Below are 18,675 nucleotides of genomic sequence, written 5' to 3' on the forward strand. Positions count from 1 at the left end.
TGTTTTGCTAGGGTTTCTTAAATTATTTATCAAATCTTTCCCCTGCTTTTTCCTGGCCTGTAGCACATGGTGTCAGTTTGATGACTTTGGGTTATGCTTGTTTCACTGTGAAACAGTGAAACATTTCACTGTTTATCACTCCGCTTGTTTCTTTGCTACATAAAATTCCATTTATAGTAATAGTTAATTTCACTGAAACGTTTACTACACTTACTAAAGGCTGTCAGTAGGTCTTTGTGTTGGCATAGCATGTATACAGCTGTGGATTCTTTGGAAACCATTTTTGTTGACGGAGCAAAAAAAAAAAAAAAAAGATATTTAGCCATTTTATGTCTTAAATGACAGTTACTCCTATATTCATATCTTGTTATAAAGAACTGTTCTGTAATTGCAATATCATACTTGCATACTTCCATTATATGAAAGGGAAGTAGCAGAACTAATTTTAATGCTGAATCTGCTGTTTAATTTAGAAACAATGCTAACACATTTGGTGAAAACCAAACTGATATTCACAGTGGATGTCATCTGCTCTCAGTGAAAATTCCTAATTTTTCTAGATTAGAAAATTCTACTTTTATTGTTTCTCCTCTGTCTAATAACACTTTATTTGCACTGCTGACTGGTTGATTGTTGTCAACGGTACAAATGCAGCTCCATCTATAGTATCAAACTTAAAACAGAAACGAAAGGAAAGCTGCATAGAGGCTTTTAACTGCCATTTTGCATGTGAAACATGTATGAGTCCAGGACTTCTGAGGACATTAGATAGGTTAACGTGGAAACAACCCAGATGTTTGAATTTCTTTTTAAGCCTCCACTTTGCCCAGATTTAGTCTACTGGATCAAACTTGTTTCCAACAGAGCTGTTTTGTTGACATTCCCGACCAATCCAAGTGACAGAAAGCATGAAAGGGCCTTCGATTTCTAATCTTAAAGCATGTGATGCATTGCTTTGAAATCTAGAAGTAACACTGTAATTAGATTTTTCTCAAAGAACAAGAATGATTCACTGGGTTTGAAGAGTTCTGATTTTACACACCTGTTATGTGGGGCTTGGGAAATGGGATAGACAACAGAATATCAAGATCTTGTGTAACATTGTGTGAAAGCCTCTGAATATCAGTTAATCTTTACTTGCCTGTTTAATTTATAGTCCCATCCAATGTATGTGGTGTGTACAGTTCTGTGTACATCAGCCCAATTTAATTCATGCAGTAAATGTCAGTGTGTCTCCATGTGCAGCGAAGATTTAGAACAAAGGTAACTAAAAATGTAAAAAATACTATCAACCTTTAAATAGCTACCTTGAAATTTGCTTTGTTTTTGGTGCTAGGATGTGAAAACCCCAGGAGAATTACATCATCTGGTGAATTGAACATGGTCTTAGAAATTAAATTATACAGTTTTACTTCTTATAAACTTCTCTCTTATGCACACATCTGGGCTTTCTTAAATGAAAAAGCTGACATATGTAGATGAAATATTTCACCTATTTATAGCTTGGTTATTTCTGTTTCTGATTTACAGTTGATACCTTGTGAAATGCATTTATTAGAACGGTTTGTGGGAAATGCAGCCCAAAAGGTCAAGATTTAAACTCGCCTTGAGAGCCAAACACTTTTAGATATTTTATTGACAAAATCTGAAGGGTTTTGAGGGAGCAAACAGGAATTGAACCATTCACAATGGCTATTAAAGAGAGCATCGATTGGATTAGGATTCCACTTTGTGTGTTGTGAATGTGCTGCACATTGTGCAGGTTCTGGCCCACTGATGAAATATCTCGGCTTCAGTGTTTTGACATGGTGGTCTGGAGAGAAGAAATAAAATTGTACACTGCAGTTAGGCTGTCCAGATAAAATGTTTTAATGCTGGAGATCAAAAGAACCACCTAATACTAATAAGTTTAAACAGTGGATGCGGAGCTGCATCAGAGCCCCAGTCAGAGCAAATGCACATGAAAGAGGCTTTCAAGGTTGAAAAGGCAGAATGAATAGAGATCAAATCCTCCGTTTCGACTTCAATGGCAAGAATCAGTAGGCACCAGCAGTTAAGTCTCTGTGAAAACCCAGCTTATCTGACTCAAATCCTATTGTCAGACTTACACAACAGAAAATAATTAAAAAGCTTTTATTAGTCAGGACGTTTCACAATTGACTGTACTTATATAAAACTTTATATATTATACTCTTTTATTCAGTTAGATTTGGCACGTTATTAATATACATTTATATATATTAACACTGACCTTGCATACAATTTTTTGAAAGTCTCAAAGCAAGAATTGGATAGTATTGTCTTTGGAGTAAAATTAGGAATTGTCTAACATCTAGGGAAAAAGTGTATAATTAAATAAATCTTCCTTGATCACTACTTGACCAGTATATTATTTATTTTTCCATTTGCTCAGTGTTTCCTGATGAAAGTTTACCCACACCAGTCTTTTTTTGACATACATATTGTTAAACACAAGCAGTCTTTGTTCATATACACCAGAGGCTTAGTTATTATTTTACCACTTTATTATATACCTACTATATCCATTATATCCAAATAATACAGTGGCTACTTCATTTCCATTGATACTCCACCAAGCCAAGGCTAAGTTCAGAGGCATTACTATCATGTGTGGTCACATAATTGATTATAATAAAGGCATATAAATTATTTTTGGTGTTGTAACAGATCCAGCAAGAAGGTTGGTGGTGTAGATGGAATGTTCTCAATGAAGATTACATTTATTTACCCGAGGCAGGATTCCAGTGCTCAAACCACAAGCAGTCTGACAGTCCATACCACTCTGTAGAACATATACAAACTAGACCTCATTAAAAGCAGAGCTTTAGCACAGAATCAGTGCCAAAATTACAGACTCTTATAGCTGCCTTTGGCTCCAGATAAAACTGGGACAGCTTAAGTGAAACTGTATGAAATTTGTTTCATTTTGTTCTTATTTTAATGGATATTTTTTCACCTTAAAGTTGCTGAACTGTACCACAATCTGCAAACATGTTTTATGAACAACAGTCTAAAGAAAAAAAAACTATATATGTGCACTGCACACAGTTTACATTACTATCCATAATTAAAACAAGATTTCTGTAGCCTAAGGATAAAACATAAAGGGTGGTCTGTTATAGGAAAATAAACAAAGATGGAGTGATTCTATATAGCAACAACTGTTTGTCAATGATGACAAATTTTCATTTTTTAAAATGTTAATGTTTTTATCATTAAGTTATTAACATCTTCTGACTAATCTGATACCCAGTATCTATACTACAAATTATGATACCCAGTAGTTACACTTAGGACTCCACAAACACCTGAGTTTAAGCTCTTAATCTTAGACACACTTATATGTGTTATTTAATTAGTTTTACTTTATTTCCTCACTATTGAATATAAGGGCTAAATGTGCATTTATGCATACAGCACCGCCATCTGGTGGATGGAATCTAACCATGCATTTAGCTAATTTCCAAGTGCTATTATCTCTTCAGAAAGTAGAGCATTAGCTGTTATCAGGAATGTGTTGCTTTGTTAATACTACATGTACAGTAGGATGTTCTGACAAGAACCTCGAGAATGTTTCTGATGATGACAGGTTGACATTGGCTAAGACAGATGATCTACTCACCATGCAGCTACACCTTTATTGATGAGGTTTATAATGAGCGCTGCTGAAATGAACTCTTATAGAACATACTGCAGTTATGAACCAGTGAGAGTGTATGTACCAAAACTGATGTGAACTGGGTGCAAACTACATAAAAGATTCAAGGCAATTTTACTTTTTTCCATTACATGACCGTTACTTCCTGACTGTTAATTATCTTTCAGTTTATTGCCTATAATTTGAAGAAACTGCTGATTAAAAATAAAATATACTACTATAAAATATATAGGACAGGAATACAGCAGAGGTCAATAAGAGATGGATTTCTCCTTACCACATAACTGTCACTTAAATGCATGGACATAGCTAATGTAATACTACAGTAATGGTATTTAAATTCTATCTATACTTTCAAGCAGCTTAAACTTTTGCAGCTGGTCCTTTTATTCAATACTTTTCCCTCTTTCCTCCCATGTGAGTTTGTGTGTTGGATATAGAATGCATGACCCTAAGCTTACTCACATTCCTATGGATTTGAAATGAAGCGCAAAGGCAGAAATGATTCTATAATTTTTATTTTTATACAGCTGTGTGAAAAAATGGGTAGTAAAAGTTTTGGTCAAGTATCTAAACCTCAATGCTACACTGTAAGAGTACAAGAACCTGTATCTTCATTAAGTCATCTAAATAATACAGTTCTTACCACATTAACATCAGTCAGTGTGCTTTCAGGACCGACAGTGATTTATTTTCTCACTGTGTGTTTGTGGGTAGGATGCAGAAAATGTAATAATTAAGCACACTTTGTCACTGTTCTTAGACTTGGCAAATAGTTATTTAAGCTTGAATCATTTTCTAGAACCCGAGGATGTGCAAAGCTATTCCACAGCCCTGTCCTACGTGTAGTATATAATGTTGCTAACATTTTAAAACCACAGCCCTTTTAACTGTTTGTTTACTACAATAATGCACCTATAATAAAGTTCGGGGCAGAGGATTAGGTATCATCTATTTAAAAAGAAGCAGCAATAGCTGGAAATCCACCTGGCTGAGCTGTTATGGGAACAGAACTGCACTCCAGCAGTGTATGATGTATCCTAAATGACCACATCTTTCATTGCTTTATTAGTGTTTGTATTCAGTTCATTTTTACTGCCTGGCTGTGTCATCTAAATGAAATTAAAAGTCACTGGTGCCCTATTAAAATGTCACTTAAACTATGCCTGTTTAATATTTTTGTTTATATGATGAAATCTGTCACTGTGTGTTTGTCTCCCATTTCAAATATTCCAAACATATGTGTAGTATATAGTTATATTGTTTGTGATGTTGATGATTTCCACTGAATCTTAGCAGCAATTATTCCTCCTACAATGGTGGTTACTCTCTGCATGTCATGATCATGATTAGCCTACCTGTACCATGCTGAGACAGGGTGTGGCTACAGATCAACCAGTGGACTTCACACCCTTACTCACTTACATTATTTCTTATGTTACATTATAAATTATGAGGAACTCGATTACGGTACTGGTGCTCATTACTGTTTTTGCAGAAATACAAAGTGAGGACAGCTGATACCAACAATTGCTGACTTAATTATAGCTTCAAAGAACCTGCTTAGTAGTGTGCTACATGCTGATTGAATCGAAAAGGAACCACCATCTGAATGAATGATGTAATAGGTATTTAATAGAACAGTTACGTATTTAAATGTGATTCCTCCTAATTTTGCAGAAGCGCACTAGGTATTGTATTATTACTACAGAACAAAAGAACTTTATCAGCCATACATGCACACTGTTTACACTGACAAACCATACTGTATCTTTATTCCTCCTCAGTCTTGTGTGTTAGAATCTTGCCAGATGTATAAAAAGAGCACGACTAAAAATCCCGGCCAGTTGCGGCTTGACAACATTGTTAAAATCCTAGGATTTCCAGGGCCCTTGTGCAAAAGGTCTTTATCATCACATGCTCAGTTTAATGCCTGTATTGTGTTCTGCTTTACATTTAACTAGTTTTTAGATAAAAAATATCTGCAAAATGAATACATTAAGTATCAAGCCATTACTGGCCGGTATTCCTCCGTACATTTCCTGTGGAGAATTGCTGCATTTCACCTTCTTCTTTTTCTTCTTCTTCTTCTTCTTCTTCTTCTTCTTCTTCTTCTTCTACTACTTCTTCTTCTTCTTCTTCAAATAGCCTGTTGACATGACTTGCAACCCTTTACATCTGAAAATACTTTATTTTCAGATGGAACATTTTGAGTACTTGTTTGACTTATCAACAAACAAAATAAAGGAATAATGTGCAAATGGTTAGAAAAAAGGTAAACAGTTGTTTAAAATATTTCTAGCAGAAATCAGTAGAATTTTGAGATCAGAAGACTCAGACTTTATATGCATTAATTGTTGTATTGATTAAAGGCTGTATTGATTGCAGTACACTATTACATCTGCAGTATTATTAGAAACAGGAATTTACAGAAACACATTGTACCTATTCAACAAATATACATAAAAATGATTTTATCAATTTATCATTTTCCCACATTATAATTCCCACAGCAAATACCCCTAGTTAGTAGCCAAATAGTGCACTATTAAAATAAAAAAATACCCAAAGAACAATTCAAATGTACATCTTATTAAACATCTTATTTAAACATCTTATTTAAAGACAATACAGGTAAAACTACTGTAAGATTCTTTATACCAATCAAACTATTTAAAATTGATGGGTAAGTGTATGTTTAATAAAAAAAAAGCATATAGAAAGCCATCTGGTTAAAGATTATTTTGTAAAACAGATTCCAGTCATTTTGTTTAGGCATCATCACTTTTCGATCTCCAGGATTTGTAGCTCACATAGGAATTTGCTGCATAACAAAGCACAACTAAGAAGGCAAATACCTGAAAAGAGCAGAAGGTTGTTTTAAAATCAGTATGGGTCATACACTATGTATTAGAAGGAAACTGTTTAAGCAACTATTGTCATGCTGATTACAGTATTTGTGGGAACGGGTAAATTTTCCCCAGGAGATCAGTGTTCTCATGTTTTACTTTGGATTTGAGGACACAGAATCCGTGTCTATTATATGCTCATTGTTCTTAAGTGTTTACAGCACATGTGGCATTGTCTGGAAGTGTGGTAATGGAACTCAATCCAAACTAATCAAGCTCTCAAGAGGAAATGATACTTCTCTTCCTCTTACCGTGGAAGTAATCCAGCAGATGTAGTAATAGCGCCCCTTAATTGCTTGTGGTACAGATGTAGCATTAATCACTGCAGCTGTCATGTACAAAACAGTGGCACTGCTATTGAAGCAGAGTCCCTGTGAAAAGTATTCGGGTTTAAAGCTTTCATATTCTATAAGAAAATGATACACATTTTCCTGAGCTGATACAAATATTTCAACACTGCTGAAAGTTAGTATGTGTTTGTATAAGACAATTTTGCTGGACTATAGTAACATGTATCATAGTTTTTTTTTAGTTTATTCCACTCACCAGAGTTGACCATGGGATATGGGGTATCTTTGAGTGAGCAGAGGTCATGTAGAGTAAAAGAAGGCAGACAGTCAGCACCCAGCAAACCACTGACACAAACATCACCCAGCCCAGCGCTGGCACCCGCAAATACTCAGTTCCACCTAGAAGAGTCCACACAAGCAGTCCACAAACCTGACAACAAATGAAAACAAACTTAGAGTCTATAAAAATGTCAATGCCGTAACGGCACAATATAGGGTTGGTCATGATATGAAAATCACATCATAGGATTTACAGAATCTTCAACTTTGTGTCACATGATCAAATGCAACAAATAGGTGACAAATTATTAGAATAATCAAGAGCATGATGGAAAATAAAACAACCTGAGCAGTGCATGTACACATGGAGTTTTTTACTGTTGTAAGCAATAGGGTATCGAGTCTGTGTATTTCCCTGTGCACTCCCAGCAACCCTTCCTGTTAGAAGTAACAAAGAATTTTTCACTGAAGTCTTGGTGTCACAGGAAAAGTGGTTTTGCTTTCAGCAGATAGGTCTAAGTGAAAATTAAACACTGCCTGAATGCTTGGATGTGATTCAGGATGGATTGTGGAAGGAAAACGAACAATAAGGGCGAGAGGAAGAGTCGGTTGACTAAACTGTTTTGGTTTGTCCACTTCCTCTCCTCTGAGGAATCTGCATGTGTGACTCGTTTTTATTTGTGTTGAAATTCTTCAGGCATGGGCTGAATGGATTTAAAATTTGTTGTAAAGTGCTTATTTATTTTATGAGATACAGACTTCGTATTTCACAACATTTTGTAAACAGAACATGCAGAATGTATGTATATCTGTTGAAATGCTACTTGGATTTCAGCAATGCAATTTTTAATGAACAATTTTATTCATGAACTTGATGTGTGTTTTGACTGAACTAATTATTGACAATTATTGTATTGTCTACATCATGTAGCTGTTACAGTAGCCACACATATCGTCTCCATTCTAACACAGCCTAATCATACTACTTTAATCTGGTTACACATTTGGTGTAAACTTTTCAAAACTCTCATTATAATACACAAACATAGTACAAGAAAATCTACTTACTATTTCTCCAAACATAAGCATTCCAGGAGGAGAGCACACAAACTTGTTGTCATAAGCCAGAGCAGAGTGTGAGAGGCCCAAATCTTCCAGTGTGGGACTATTGCTGCTCCTGTTCACAGCTCTGGACTCCAGGTCTTCTTCCATCCTAACAAAATGACACTGACTGAGAAAGGCCTGCTATTAAACCAGCCGTCTCGGTAAGGCAAAGGAACGACGCCCCCTGTCGTTTAATTAATGCTAGTACACTGGAAGCTATCAGGAAAAAAAGAAAGAAAGATAAATAGTAAGTAAAAGATGGTACAGCGAAATGTTTACAACATTTACTATGAAATATCCTGCCATGCTTAAAGAAAACAACGCTGTTCGTCGGGTTTAAGGATCAGGACATTCCACTGATATGATTAATGTAGTCCACCTGCTCAATATTAAACCTGTACTAACATACAGTTACCAAAAGGGGGCAGCAAAGCGACACTACAGACCCACACACACTCTAAAGCACTGTGAGAGAACACTAACGGAGACAACACAAAATAATCTGAAGTGTTTGTTTTGCTGTACATCTATTTATCAAAAGGTCATCGCAGAGGGAAAATAATAATATGTATATTAAAAAAATAAAATAGTATATAAATATAATCAGTATGATATGTGAATTGTATGTAATTTAATAATGTAAATAATAAAATACTTGAAATCATTTGTTTGCCATTGTTCCTAAAAAACATTGGTTTTGTCCAGATGAAAGAGATGTTCATTTGATTCAACTTTTAAAATGGCAATTAAGGAAATGGCACACAGGCTCTCATGAAAATGAAGTAGACACGACACTGAAAAGGGATTAGGTTTGAGCTGTAACTCAGATGGAGACAGCTACAATCTGAAACAAGAATATTCAGATATTAAAATCATATATATATATATATATATATATATATATATATATATATATATATATATATATATATATATATATATATATATTTGTAATAGTATTTTGTAATAGTATGACGTAATATGCATATCATTGGCATAACATTATTGACAAATCAAATCTGTAAACATGTAAAAGATTAAAATGTCTGAAGTAAAATCTAAATTCTGTTTTATGTATATATTTCATATTTTAATTCTAGCCTTTTTTTAACCCATGTTGCGCTCTCTTTAATCTGCTGATGTGCCAATAAATCAAATGATTAAATGCTGATGCTCCCTTTTCATTTCTCACAAAACGGATAATACGAAACCATTGTTCTCTAATTTATTTTTTAAAAACTGTGTCACTTTGCACCTCTGATGGCAATGATATATATCTAGCATGCTGGGTTGACTAGCTTCACACACTCATTACATCATCAATATATATATAAAGTGTCAAGATATACAATAAAACTGTGGAAAAGAAACTCTGAATGGAAATTAATGTCTGAAAATGGAATTATGCATAATAAATGAGTGACTATTGTTTTAACCATAACAAAATCATAATTAAGTATTTTTACATTGGTATGAGCCATTAGAGTTGTGCTCTTATAAACATTTGTGGAAAACCTTATAACTTACTGAAAGCTACCCAAATATGATATTACTACATTGTTATCAACATAGTAGGTCTCATTATCAACATAGTAGGTCTCATGGTTTCTTCATGGTTTCTTATCTCAGTTCGGCTACTTGTTACTAAATATAACCAGTGGAAAATCATGAGTGCTCCAAAATAAGATGTTTATATCTCAGAGCCTTCATTGGCTGCGCTTGTCCTGCTGCCCACTGTTTATTATTAGCAGCTCACAGTGGTGGCCATGTACTCATTTGCAGAGCATCGCTGCATAGAATGTAATTAAGTCATCTGATGTGGGCACATGCTGTGCCAAAAAATTGAGGGGCATGGTCTAGTAACAATCCATGTTATATACAGTATACACAAACATATGTATAAATGAAATAGAAAGATTGACAACACCAGAATTACTCTACTGAAATTCTGTCTAGAAATATGATATATTTGGTCAGTTCAAAAAATATTGTAGTAATATCTAGTGAGTTAATCATAATTAGCCCACCCTGTAGGGTCATAGGTTCAATGTCATATACTACTTTCTGTCTCTAGTTTAATTGTAGCTTATGGCAAAGTAATGATATAAAGCTTTTTGGGACATCATTACTTGTCCTTGAATACATTATTAGGCTATAAAGAGAGAAGAATTTTCTATTTATAATCACAAAACAAATGATTAGCTTTATATTATACAAAATATGTAAAACAATTCTAATATGTAATTACTGTAAAATATTACACACAATTAAAAAAACAATTTGAAAACAATGTAGATGGCATTATTTGACATTATACATAATAATGTAAAGCATTTTATTTGCATTTAACCTTAAGTTTATATTCAGTGTGTGTAGGTGAGATAGCTGAAGGTGAGATTTGATTCTGTTCAAGCTCTTCAAAATGGACTGAATCCTCATTATATATAGCTGGTATTATTGCACACTCAGGGGAGGCACACTAATAAACTACCCTCCTAAAGCTAATACTAAGATTATAGAGAAGACAGTCAATGGATTTGCAGTGAGTTTCAGGAGTGCCTGCAGCCTTTACCAGAGGATTACTTTATATTCCTTCATATTTTTCTGTAGTCAATACGAAGTCCTGCTGTTCAAATCAGGCCGCCTTTTCTCTGTAATCATGAACCTGGCCCACAGCCTTCCTGTCTTTAAAATCTCTTTTGTACATGAATGATCTTAAACCCGTGTGAGACACACCTGGTTGGAATTTCCCATATGCACTTGAAAAGACTTTCAACTGATTAAGAATTATTCCTTTAACAACTTAAATGTTGCCCCAAGAAGACTTTTGGGACATAACATGCAACAACATGTAAAGTTATTACAGATATTTGTGATATTACAGATATTTGTGATAATTATTGAGCTTTTAAATATAGTGTTATTATAATAGACAGCAACTCCTTTGCTGCTGAATTTCTAATCTAGTAAAGCTGATGATTTAAAAGCTAAATAAAGAAGAAATCATTATCGTAAACTTATAAATACTTATAATATGATCATGCAGAGACTGCTTTATTTTTTGTGTATATGCTCCACTAATTTTCTATTAGCAGTAGCAAAGGAAAAAAATACTTAATATTGTGCAACATGTAATACATATAAAGATGAACATACATTACACAGCTACTGAAAAGTCAGTTTTGTTATCCATCACTGTGAATGAATCAGTTCAATGTCTGTTTATTGTAACTCCTGTAGACCAAGGAACCCAATCAGTCTGGCAAATAATTTTGTTAAACATTCTCTTTCCCCAGGACATAAGGAACAAAACTTTATAGATATTTCTGATTGGATTAATTGTTTATTGAAAAATTAACAATGAATGTTATGCTTTTAAAATGTTGTACATCCACTAGATATACAAAACCTCATACACCAACTACACCTTTAGAAGCATCATTGTTTATTAGTCGTCACTCAAAATGTCTCTGAAACCTGAGCTACAATATTTACTACCACTGTATATATGGTAAAATTTTGAATCGTTTGTTTACACACCCACCTATCTATTTATATAGATGTGTGTTTGTAGGAACATTTTGCTGACTGAGTCATGGATGGTTCGACCATGTTACCATCTATGACTCAGAAAGCTCTCCTTTATACATTTCAGCCATGAAAATGGTAATCATGGCACAACACAATCCTTAGAGCATAATTGAAAAGGAAATGAAACCAGCCAAATTATCTTTTCGTTATCGTCAAAGGCGGATGTTTCATGGTCTCAGGAGCATGCGGGGTAGGGATTGGGGGGTGAGTCCACATTAAGACACCCTTATCCCTGATGAGTCTCTCACTTGCTCGCTGACTTTTATTTCCTCTGCTCTTCGTCCAGGCTCCGGCAGCCTGGTAAGCCTTTATGAAAAGGGTGAAAGAAGAGCAAACACCAGGGGGATTAATTATTTCGGTGTCTAGGAACAAGTTGGATTTTCCGAACCATTCTGAGACACAGTGAAATCCTCTCACCTTTGAATGAGAGAAACATACACACACACACACACACACACACACACACACACACACACACACACACACACACACATTTCAATCAGGTTCAACAAAGGAGCAGAGGACTATGGGAAAAATAGTTTTGGAAACTGGTGTCTCATCTAAGTATGAATTAACTTCAACCAATGTAATTGCTTATGTGAGAAGCAAAGATCAGAAAAAGATTTTCTGAACACCCACTGCTCATAACTGCTCATAACAGGATATAAAATCAAACTACTTTAAACACGACCAAATATAAAGTGCAGCACTTCATGCTGGGCTAAAATGCCTAACTTACATAAATGACAACAATACACCCATGGAAAAATAAACTTTATCCAAACAGCACAAAAACAGCAGGAAAATAATAGAATAGACCTTGGGATTGAAAAAGTTATTAATAAAACCATGAACATGTATAGTTTTGTGTGAGTATTTCACCATTGCACAATCCCTCTACTGCAAAGAGTCAATAAGCTTCTAAATGCACAGTTGTGTAATGTAGAGCATCACAGTCACACTGTGGGTTTAGAGGCCATCAGAGAAGGTTAGCAAGAGCAGAACCTGAACACCCACATTCCTCCAGGGGCCGTGTGCTGTTGTGTGTCAGATACATATGCCTCAGCTAGAGAATGATAATTATAGTGCATCCCATCTAGTCTCAGTGGAGTAATATATTGGTGTGAATCCTAGCCCAGACCATTACACTAGTTCATTCCCAGGGGCTTGAGACCAGCCATCATGTTTTATGTCCCCTCCCCTTTCCTCGGACACTTCCTGTTTAGCTGGAAAATGATGAAGTGCCACTTGTTAATGAAGAGAATCTGATGCTTCTGCAATAAGGCATGTTACAGACAGAGTCTGGTTTAATCTATAATGTTTAACAACACTAGAATGTGACCCATGCCAGTCCATTGTGGTCTTTATATCCTGTGGTATAATGTGGTATTTTGTTGTTATGCCACAAATTTTGAAATCAGAAGACATGATTACGTGTTATTCTACAGTTTATCTAAAAAGGCCTACTGTGTCTGTGACACAATGTTTCATTTGACAAGTTAGTATAAAATATATAGTTTATACAGCTATTGTAAAGTTATATAGTGATTAGTATATAGTACAGATTTGAATGACCATTTCCCATTGAATATCAATCAAGTTATACATAGACTTTGAATTAAAAATTTGGTTACATTTTATTCATTCATTCATTCATTCATTTTCTACCGCTTATCCGAACTACCTCGGGTCACTTACATTTTATTGTGTGATGAAAATGTTGACATTTTAATATATACTAAGTTAGAAACAAACAGAATAATATCTGAATACAGTACAATTAAATAAGTGGTACAAATAGTCCAAGTTTCCCCAGGAGCTGGACTTAACCTTAATGAGCCACACACATACACGTGTACAATGTATGTGTGCAGTGACTGGAGCATTCACACTGTTCCTCTGTGAGTGTGGCGGCCCGCTATGGGAGGCCATTTCTCAAAGCTAATGTATGTCACAAACCTCAGCATGAGCAACACAGCCTTGGGGAATCCATGCCATTCATCTGGTACATACCCCACTGACAATGAGAGCCAATCAATCTGCCAAAGAACCACCATACCATGCAACATCACAGAGCGTCTTTGTATCTGTATTTATGTATATGCATGTGTGCGTGAAAAATAATTAGATTTAGTTTCTAAATCTTAATGAGAATTTTATTAAACCATGAAACACAGACGCAAACATGCAGATCCATTTAAAACTTACATAGACATTAAACAATAACAGTACTAGAATACTAGACTAGACATATGTAGCACTAGGAAATGACATGTTTAGACAAATGAAATGCAGACCAGAATGTTTGATTTAAACCCATTTAGTGTAGAACTGAATGCTTCCAAAACTACTGCCCCACTGTGGTTAATAGTATCTGATAAATTGGACAACAATTCCATGAACAAATCGACAGTGTATTTCTCTTAATATGTGTTAACACTTCTGTATCTATTGTCTTATATGAGCATGGAGGCAGTGACTGCCACATGTGTGTTGTGTGTCAGTGCTACCCTCCACCCTTTTGTGAATTCAGAGCTCAAATCTGTTCTCCTAAATGCATCTCTGCTGCCAGAACACAACACAACACAACATACACACACGCACACACATACACACACTTTACCCTCATCTGCAGTGAGTTGTCAGCTAACCCAGATGTCGCCTCATAATTGGCTGATGTGGGCACCCACAAAGGCAAACACATTATTACACACTCTCGTCCGCCTCACACTCACATACACAACCTCACCAACCTCACTAAGACATCACTACACCCCACCCCATGTCCCAACATGCCTCATTCCTCCCCCACAACTTATTCCATCCCTCTAACACAACCAGTCAGCCAATTATTTAGATATGTTCATTTACCTATCATAAAGGTTAGAGTATAAGGTACACATAACTTATCCACCAAACAAGGCACACATGAAGGAGCAGTATCGTTGGTGACTGTAGAAGATGGTGGTTAAGAAGCACGCAGGGAAGGTTGGGTTTGTGACCGCATTGGTGGATTACTCCCTGACATAGCCGATATGTCAGAGCATATCTAATCAGCATTCCTGAAACCGAGCCAGGCTCAGAGAATAGATCCTAGTGTTAGTGCGTTGGCCCCCTGGTGTGCTACCTGTCAAAGCCAATATTTCCCCTCCAGCTGCCCACAACAACATCACGCTTCTAACTCACAATCTTTTGTTTTTAATATTTCTATTACCAAATTTAAAATCAGATATATGAATGTGAGGCCGATATGTCAACATATTTACTGTGTGTTTACAGTAATGAGAAAGATTATCTACCATTTCAGTCATACTGTTGTAGCAGAGAAATATTAGCTTGTTATTAATGTCAAAACTGCCAAGGCAAAACCAAGGAAAACCTGGGATTTGGGTACAGGATGTAGTTTTGTGTACTTAATGAAAACATATGGATGGTATGTATGAATCTGAAAAATATGGTTGCCTACTGCCCTTGTTAATGCCACCCGCTATTAAAAAGGGCTGCGACTGTGAGTTCCTGGGAGTAGTGGCTATGTTTCAGGTTGTTTTGGCAGAAGATTTCTATCACTTGCTTGGGATATACTCCCTCCATGTTATGCAGTGAAAAAATAATTTGCATTTTTTTTTCCATGAGTGTGAAGTATCAAAGGCGGGCCCCTGCTGAGCGGCGAATAGACAGAGCTGGCAGAGGCATGAATTTTTCAGCAGCTATCGCCCTCCCTTTCTCTCCCTTTCTCTCTTTTCCTGTCGGTTCAGTCGATACGCTGCCTGGACGAGAGGCTGCGGCTGCATGAGAAGTAGCTGAGCTGCTTCTCCACAGTTCCACCAGCCTCACAAATTGGCACATGATTTTGAAAATTATAAATACATTTTGTGAGCATTTGTCTGTTTCTCATAGTGTTTATCCTTGGCAGCAGATGCTCCATATCCAGCAATCTTTTGCATTTCTTCCTCGAACACACTGCCACCGGAGAAACTTGGTGTGTTTGTCTTTTGTGCTTAATGACTTTCTCTACCAATAATTCTGATTCATTAAGTATAATTTATCAGGGGGGAAGTGAATAAACTCATTTTTAATAATATGTACTGTTTGTTGCATACTAGCATTTCTGCACACTACTTCAAGGCATCAGTGATTCTACTATAGCAATAGTAAATATCTACACCAAAACAAGCAGACACACAAGGATCAGGAGTTGAATAATCAGGGGTTTAGAGCATGTATGTCATCAAGCAATAATGCCACATAGGTTGGACATTCTAAAAAAAATTCTAAAATAGCAAGCTCTGTAGTTCACAAGGAAAAATGTAAAATAAATAAGCAATATTTTATTGCACTTACAAACATATGATGATATGATGAATCAATGGATTATGGAATACACAGATTAATGATTAACAATGAAAACTTTAAATCGATGATTTTATTTTCAAAATGCTTATTAACACCCCTTTCAATATCCAAAAAGTCTTTTCAGAAAAGATATATACATTCAGAATGCCACCATTATTTTGTTCACAAATTCATTTCTTCATGTTCACAAAAGTATACGGACAACTGACCATCTGATCTGATCAGATGTGGCCATTCCAGCTCCATAGGCAGTGAGATTGAGTTGGTTACCTCTTTGATGTTATTATAATCTCCACTCTTCTGGGAGAGCTTTGAACAATTTCTCACTCAATTTTTGAGTGTGGCTGTGGATTTGCTCATTCAGCCACAAAAGCATTAGTGAGGCCAGGCACTGATGCCTGGTGTGAAGGCCTGGGACACATTCCAGTTCATCCTAAAGTGATTCAGTGGGGTTGAGATCAAGGTTCAAGCCACTTGAGTTCTTCCACTCCAACCTTGGAAAACCATGTCTTTATAGACCTCAGTTAGTGCATTGAGCATTGCGGCAACAGTCTGTAGAGGAACCACATATGAGTTTCAGGTGACTTTTTTCCATAGTGTATTTTATTTGTAAAAAGAGACAGTTAATGCCTGACAAAACAGGCTGTTAGGTGAAAATATGCTGTTAGGCTACTCTAAATTGCCCCTGAGTATGAATTAATGTGTGAATGTGTGTTTGCATTTTGACCTGTTAAAGACAACTACTTCGTGCACAGCGTAACCAGAATAGCCACCCATACAACTAGGAATCTGACCAGAATAAAGTGGTTACTGAAAATGAATGAATGAATCAATCAATCATTCCATGCTAATGCATCCAAATGCAAAGCTAGCTTTAGTTATATGATTACTGTTAGAGTTTGTTCAAATGTGAGTGTATTCTTTAAACTCTCCTGGATATGAAGATAGAAGCTGAGTGGGTTAAGATACAGATAGATTAACAAAATAGTTGCATTATAGCTACCAATATCTCCTAAGAAGCCATGACACTATCTCCCTTAGTGAAATTGTATTTTTATTGTGTACATAATCCCATTAGTGATGCCAAAGTTTACCAAATGGAATTGTATGGTAGAGCTAGAGATCTCAACTGCAGGACTCTTCACTGACATGTCAGAGGTCGTACTGAATTCACAGCCCAGTGTAGATTTTAAAAGCTAGTTTCAGTGCTTTATGGGTATAATTGCCTGTTCAATTCCATCAGATGACCCATTTGGGTTGCTGAACCTGCTTAGAGCTGATAAGGCACATCAAATGTTTCTGCAGAGTACCTCAGGATCTCTTCTTATTCCTTGCAAAAAAAAACACCTCAAATCAATTCTAAATAGATAGATAATACATTTAACTGTCACCACTATCTGAGACATCGCTCATGTTACATTATTAAAACTTTTACAAAGCCATATTCTGAATGTCATAAGAGTATAATTGTGTTATTTTGATTAGGGAGCCATATACACAGTAGGACACTGATGGTGGACATATTCCTGTAGAATTCTGTGATTTGTACTGAGAAAGACCTCCTGTCTGAATGTCACACTAATCCAGGAGTGGAACAAGCCTGGCATTTTCACCACTAAAAATGTCAAGTGGCAGCCAAGACTGTCTAGGAGATGATGAGTGCCGGTGCCTCTGAATCTGTGAGTGTGTGTGTCTGACTGGCAGAAAGGAATCTCATCATGCCATATTGACCCACTGGGACTTGGCTGTATCAACATTGTTCTCCTGGACAGCAGACCACAAAGCAACATATCATTTGTTTGACTTCTAAAAAGAAGAAAAGAAAAAAGCAGTCACCTTGGCAAATAAATTTTCTGATTTATATATATATATATACGTATATGTATATACGTATATATATATATATATATATATATATATATATATATATATATATATATATATATATATATACATATATATTTTAAATATTTTTGGTTCAATGCTTAGAACATGGTTAATCATCAGACAGATACATCAGTTTGACTAATTATGGTGCTATAGTTATTTCCCCAAAATAACCCAATTAATATACCACAACATTCATATTTAAAAGATCCCAATGTATAAAAATAATTCATAAATATATATTTAAAAAAATCATTAGACTGACCTCTATACCTGTAATGGACTGAAATGAATGATCAAAAGAATAAACAAATGACTGTAACACTTTTTCTAACACTAACATCAGGAAAGTTCTAATAATTATCAGAGTTAATAAGGTATCATAAATAAGAGTACCAAACTCTGAATATCTGTGGTCTAAAGCACTGAAGTTTTCCAACCTGCCTTAGTATGTCTCTTGTAAATAATTTATGAGAAGTAGGACAAGCTGAAAGAACCCCACTGAAATGCGCTGTTTGATTTATCTAACACAGACCTTGACTTATTGTTACAAGAAAAAGTTATCTGTAGGTTGTTAAGGCTA

General features: G+C 35.5%; 1 protein-coding gene across 1 annotated transcript; it reads right to left on the reverse strand.

Annotated features, from left to right (window-relative positions):
* Positions 1–5,915: 5,915 nt before the first annotated feature.
* On the reverse strand, positions 5,916–8,369 carry cmtm8b (CKLF-like MARVEL transmembrane domain containing 8b). The gene is made up of 4 exons (XM_060869245.1): positions 8,226–8,369; positions 7,135–7,308; positions 6,840–6,959; positions 5,916–6,537 (listed from the first exon to the last, which is right to left on the reverse strand). Exons 1-4 carry the CDS (start codon positions 8,367–8,369, stop codon positions 6,451–6,453), a joined length of 525 nt encoding a protein of 174 aa, XP_060725228.1. The 3' UTR covers positions 5,916–6,450.
* Between the last annotated feature and the right edge of the window lie 10,306 nt (positions 8,370–18,675).

Source organism: Tachysurus vachellii, chromosome 5 (assembly GCF_030014155.1).
Source record: "Tachysurus vachellii isolate PV-2020 chromosome 5, HZAU_Pvac_v1, whole genome shotgun sequence".
Taxonomy (NCBI): Eukaryota; Metazoa; Chordata; class Actinopteri; order Siluriformes; family Bagridae; genus Tachysurus; species Tachysurus vachellii.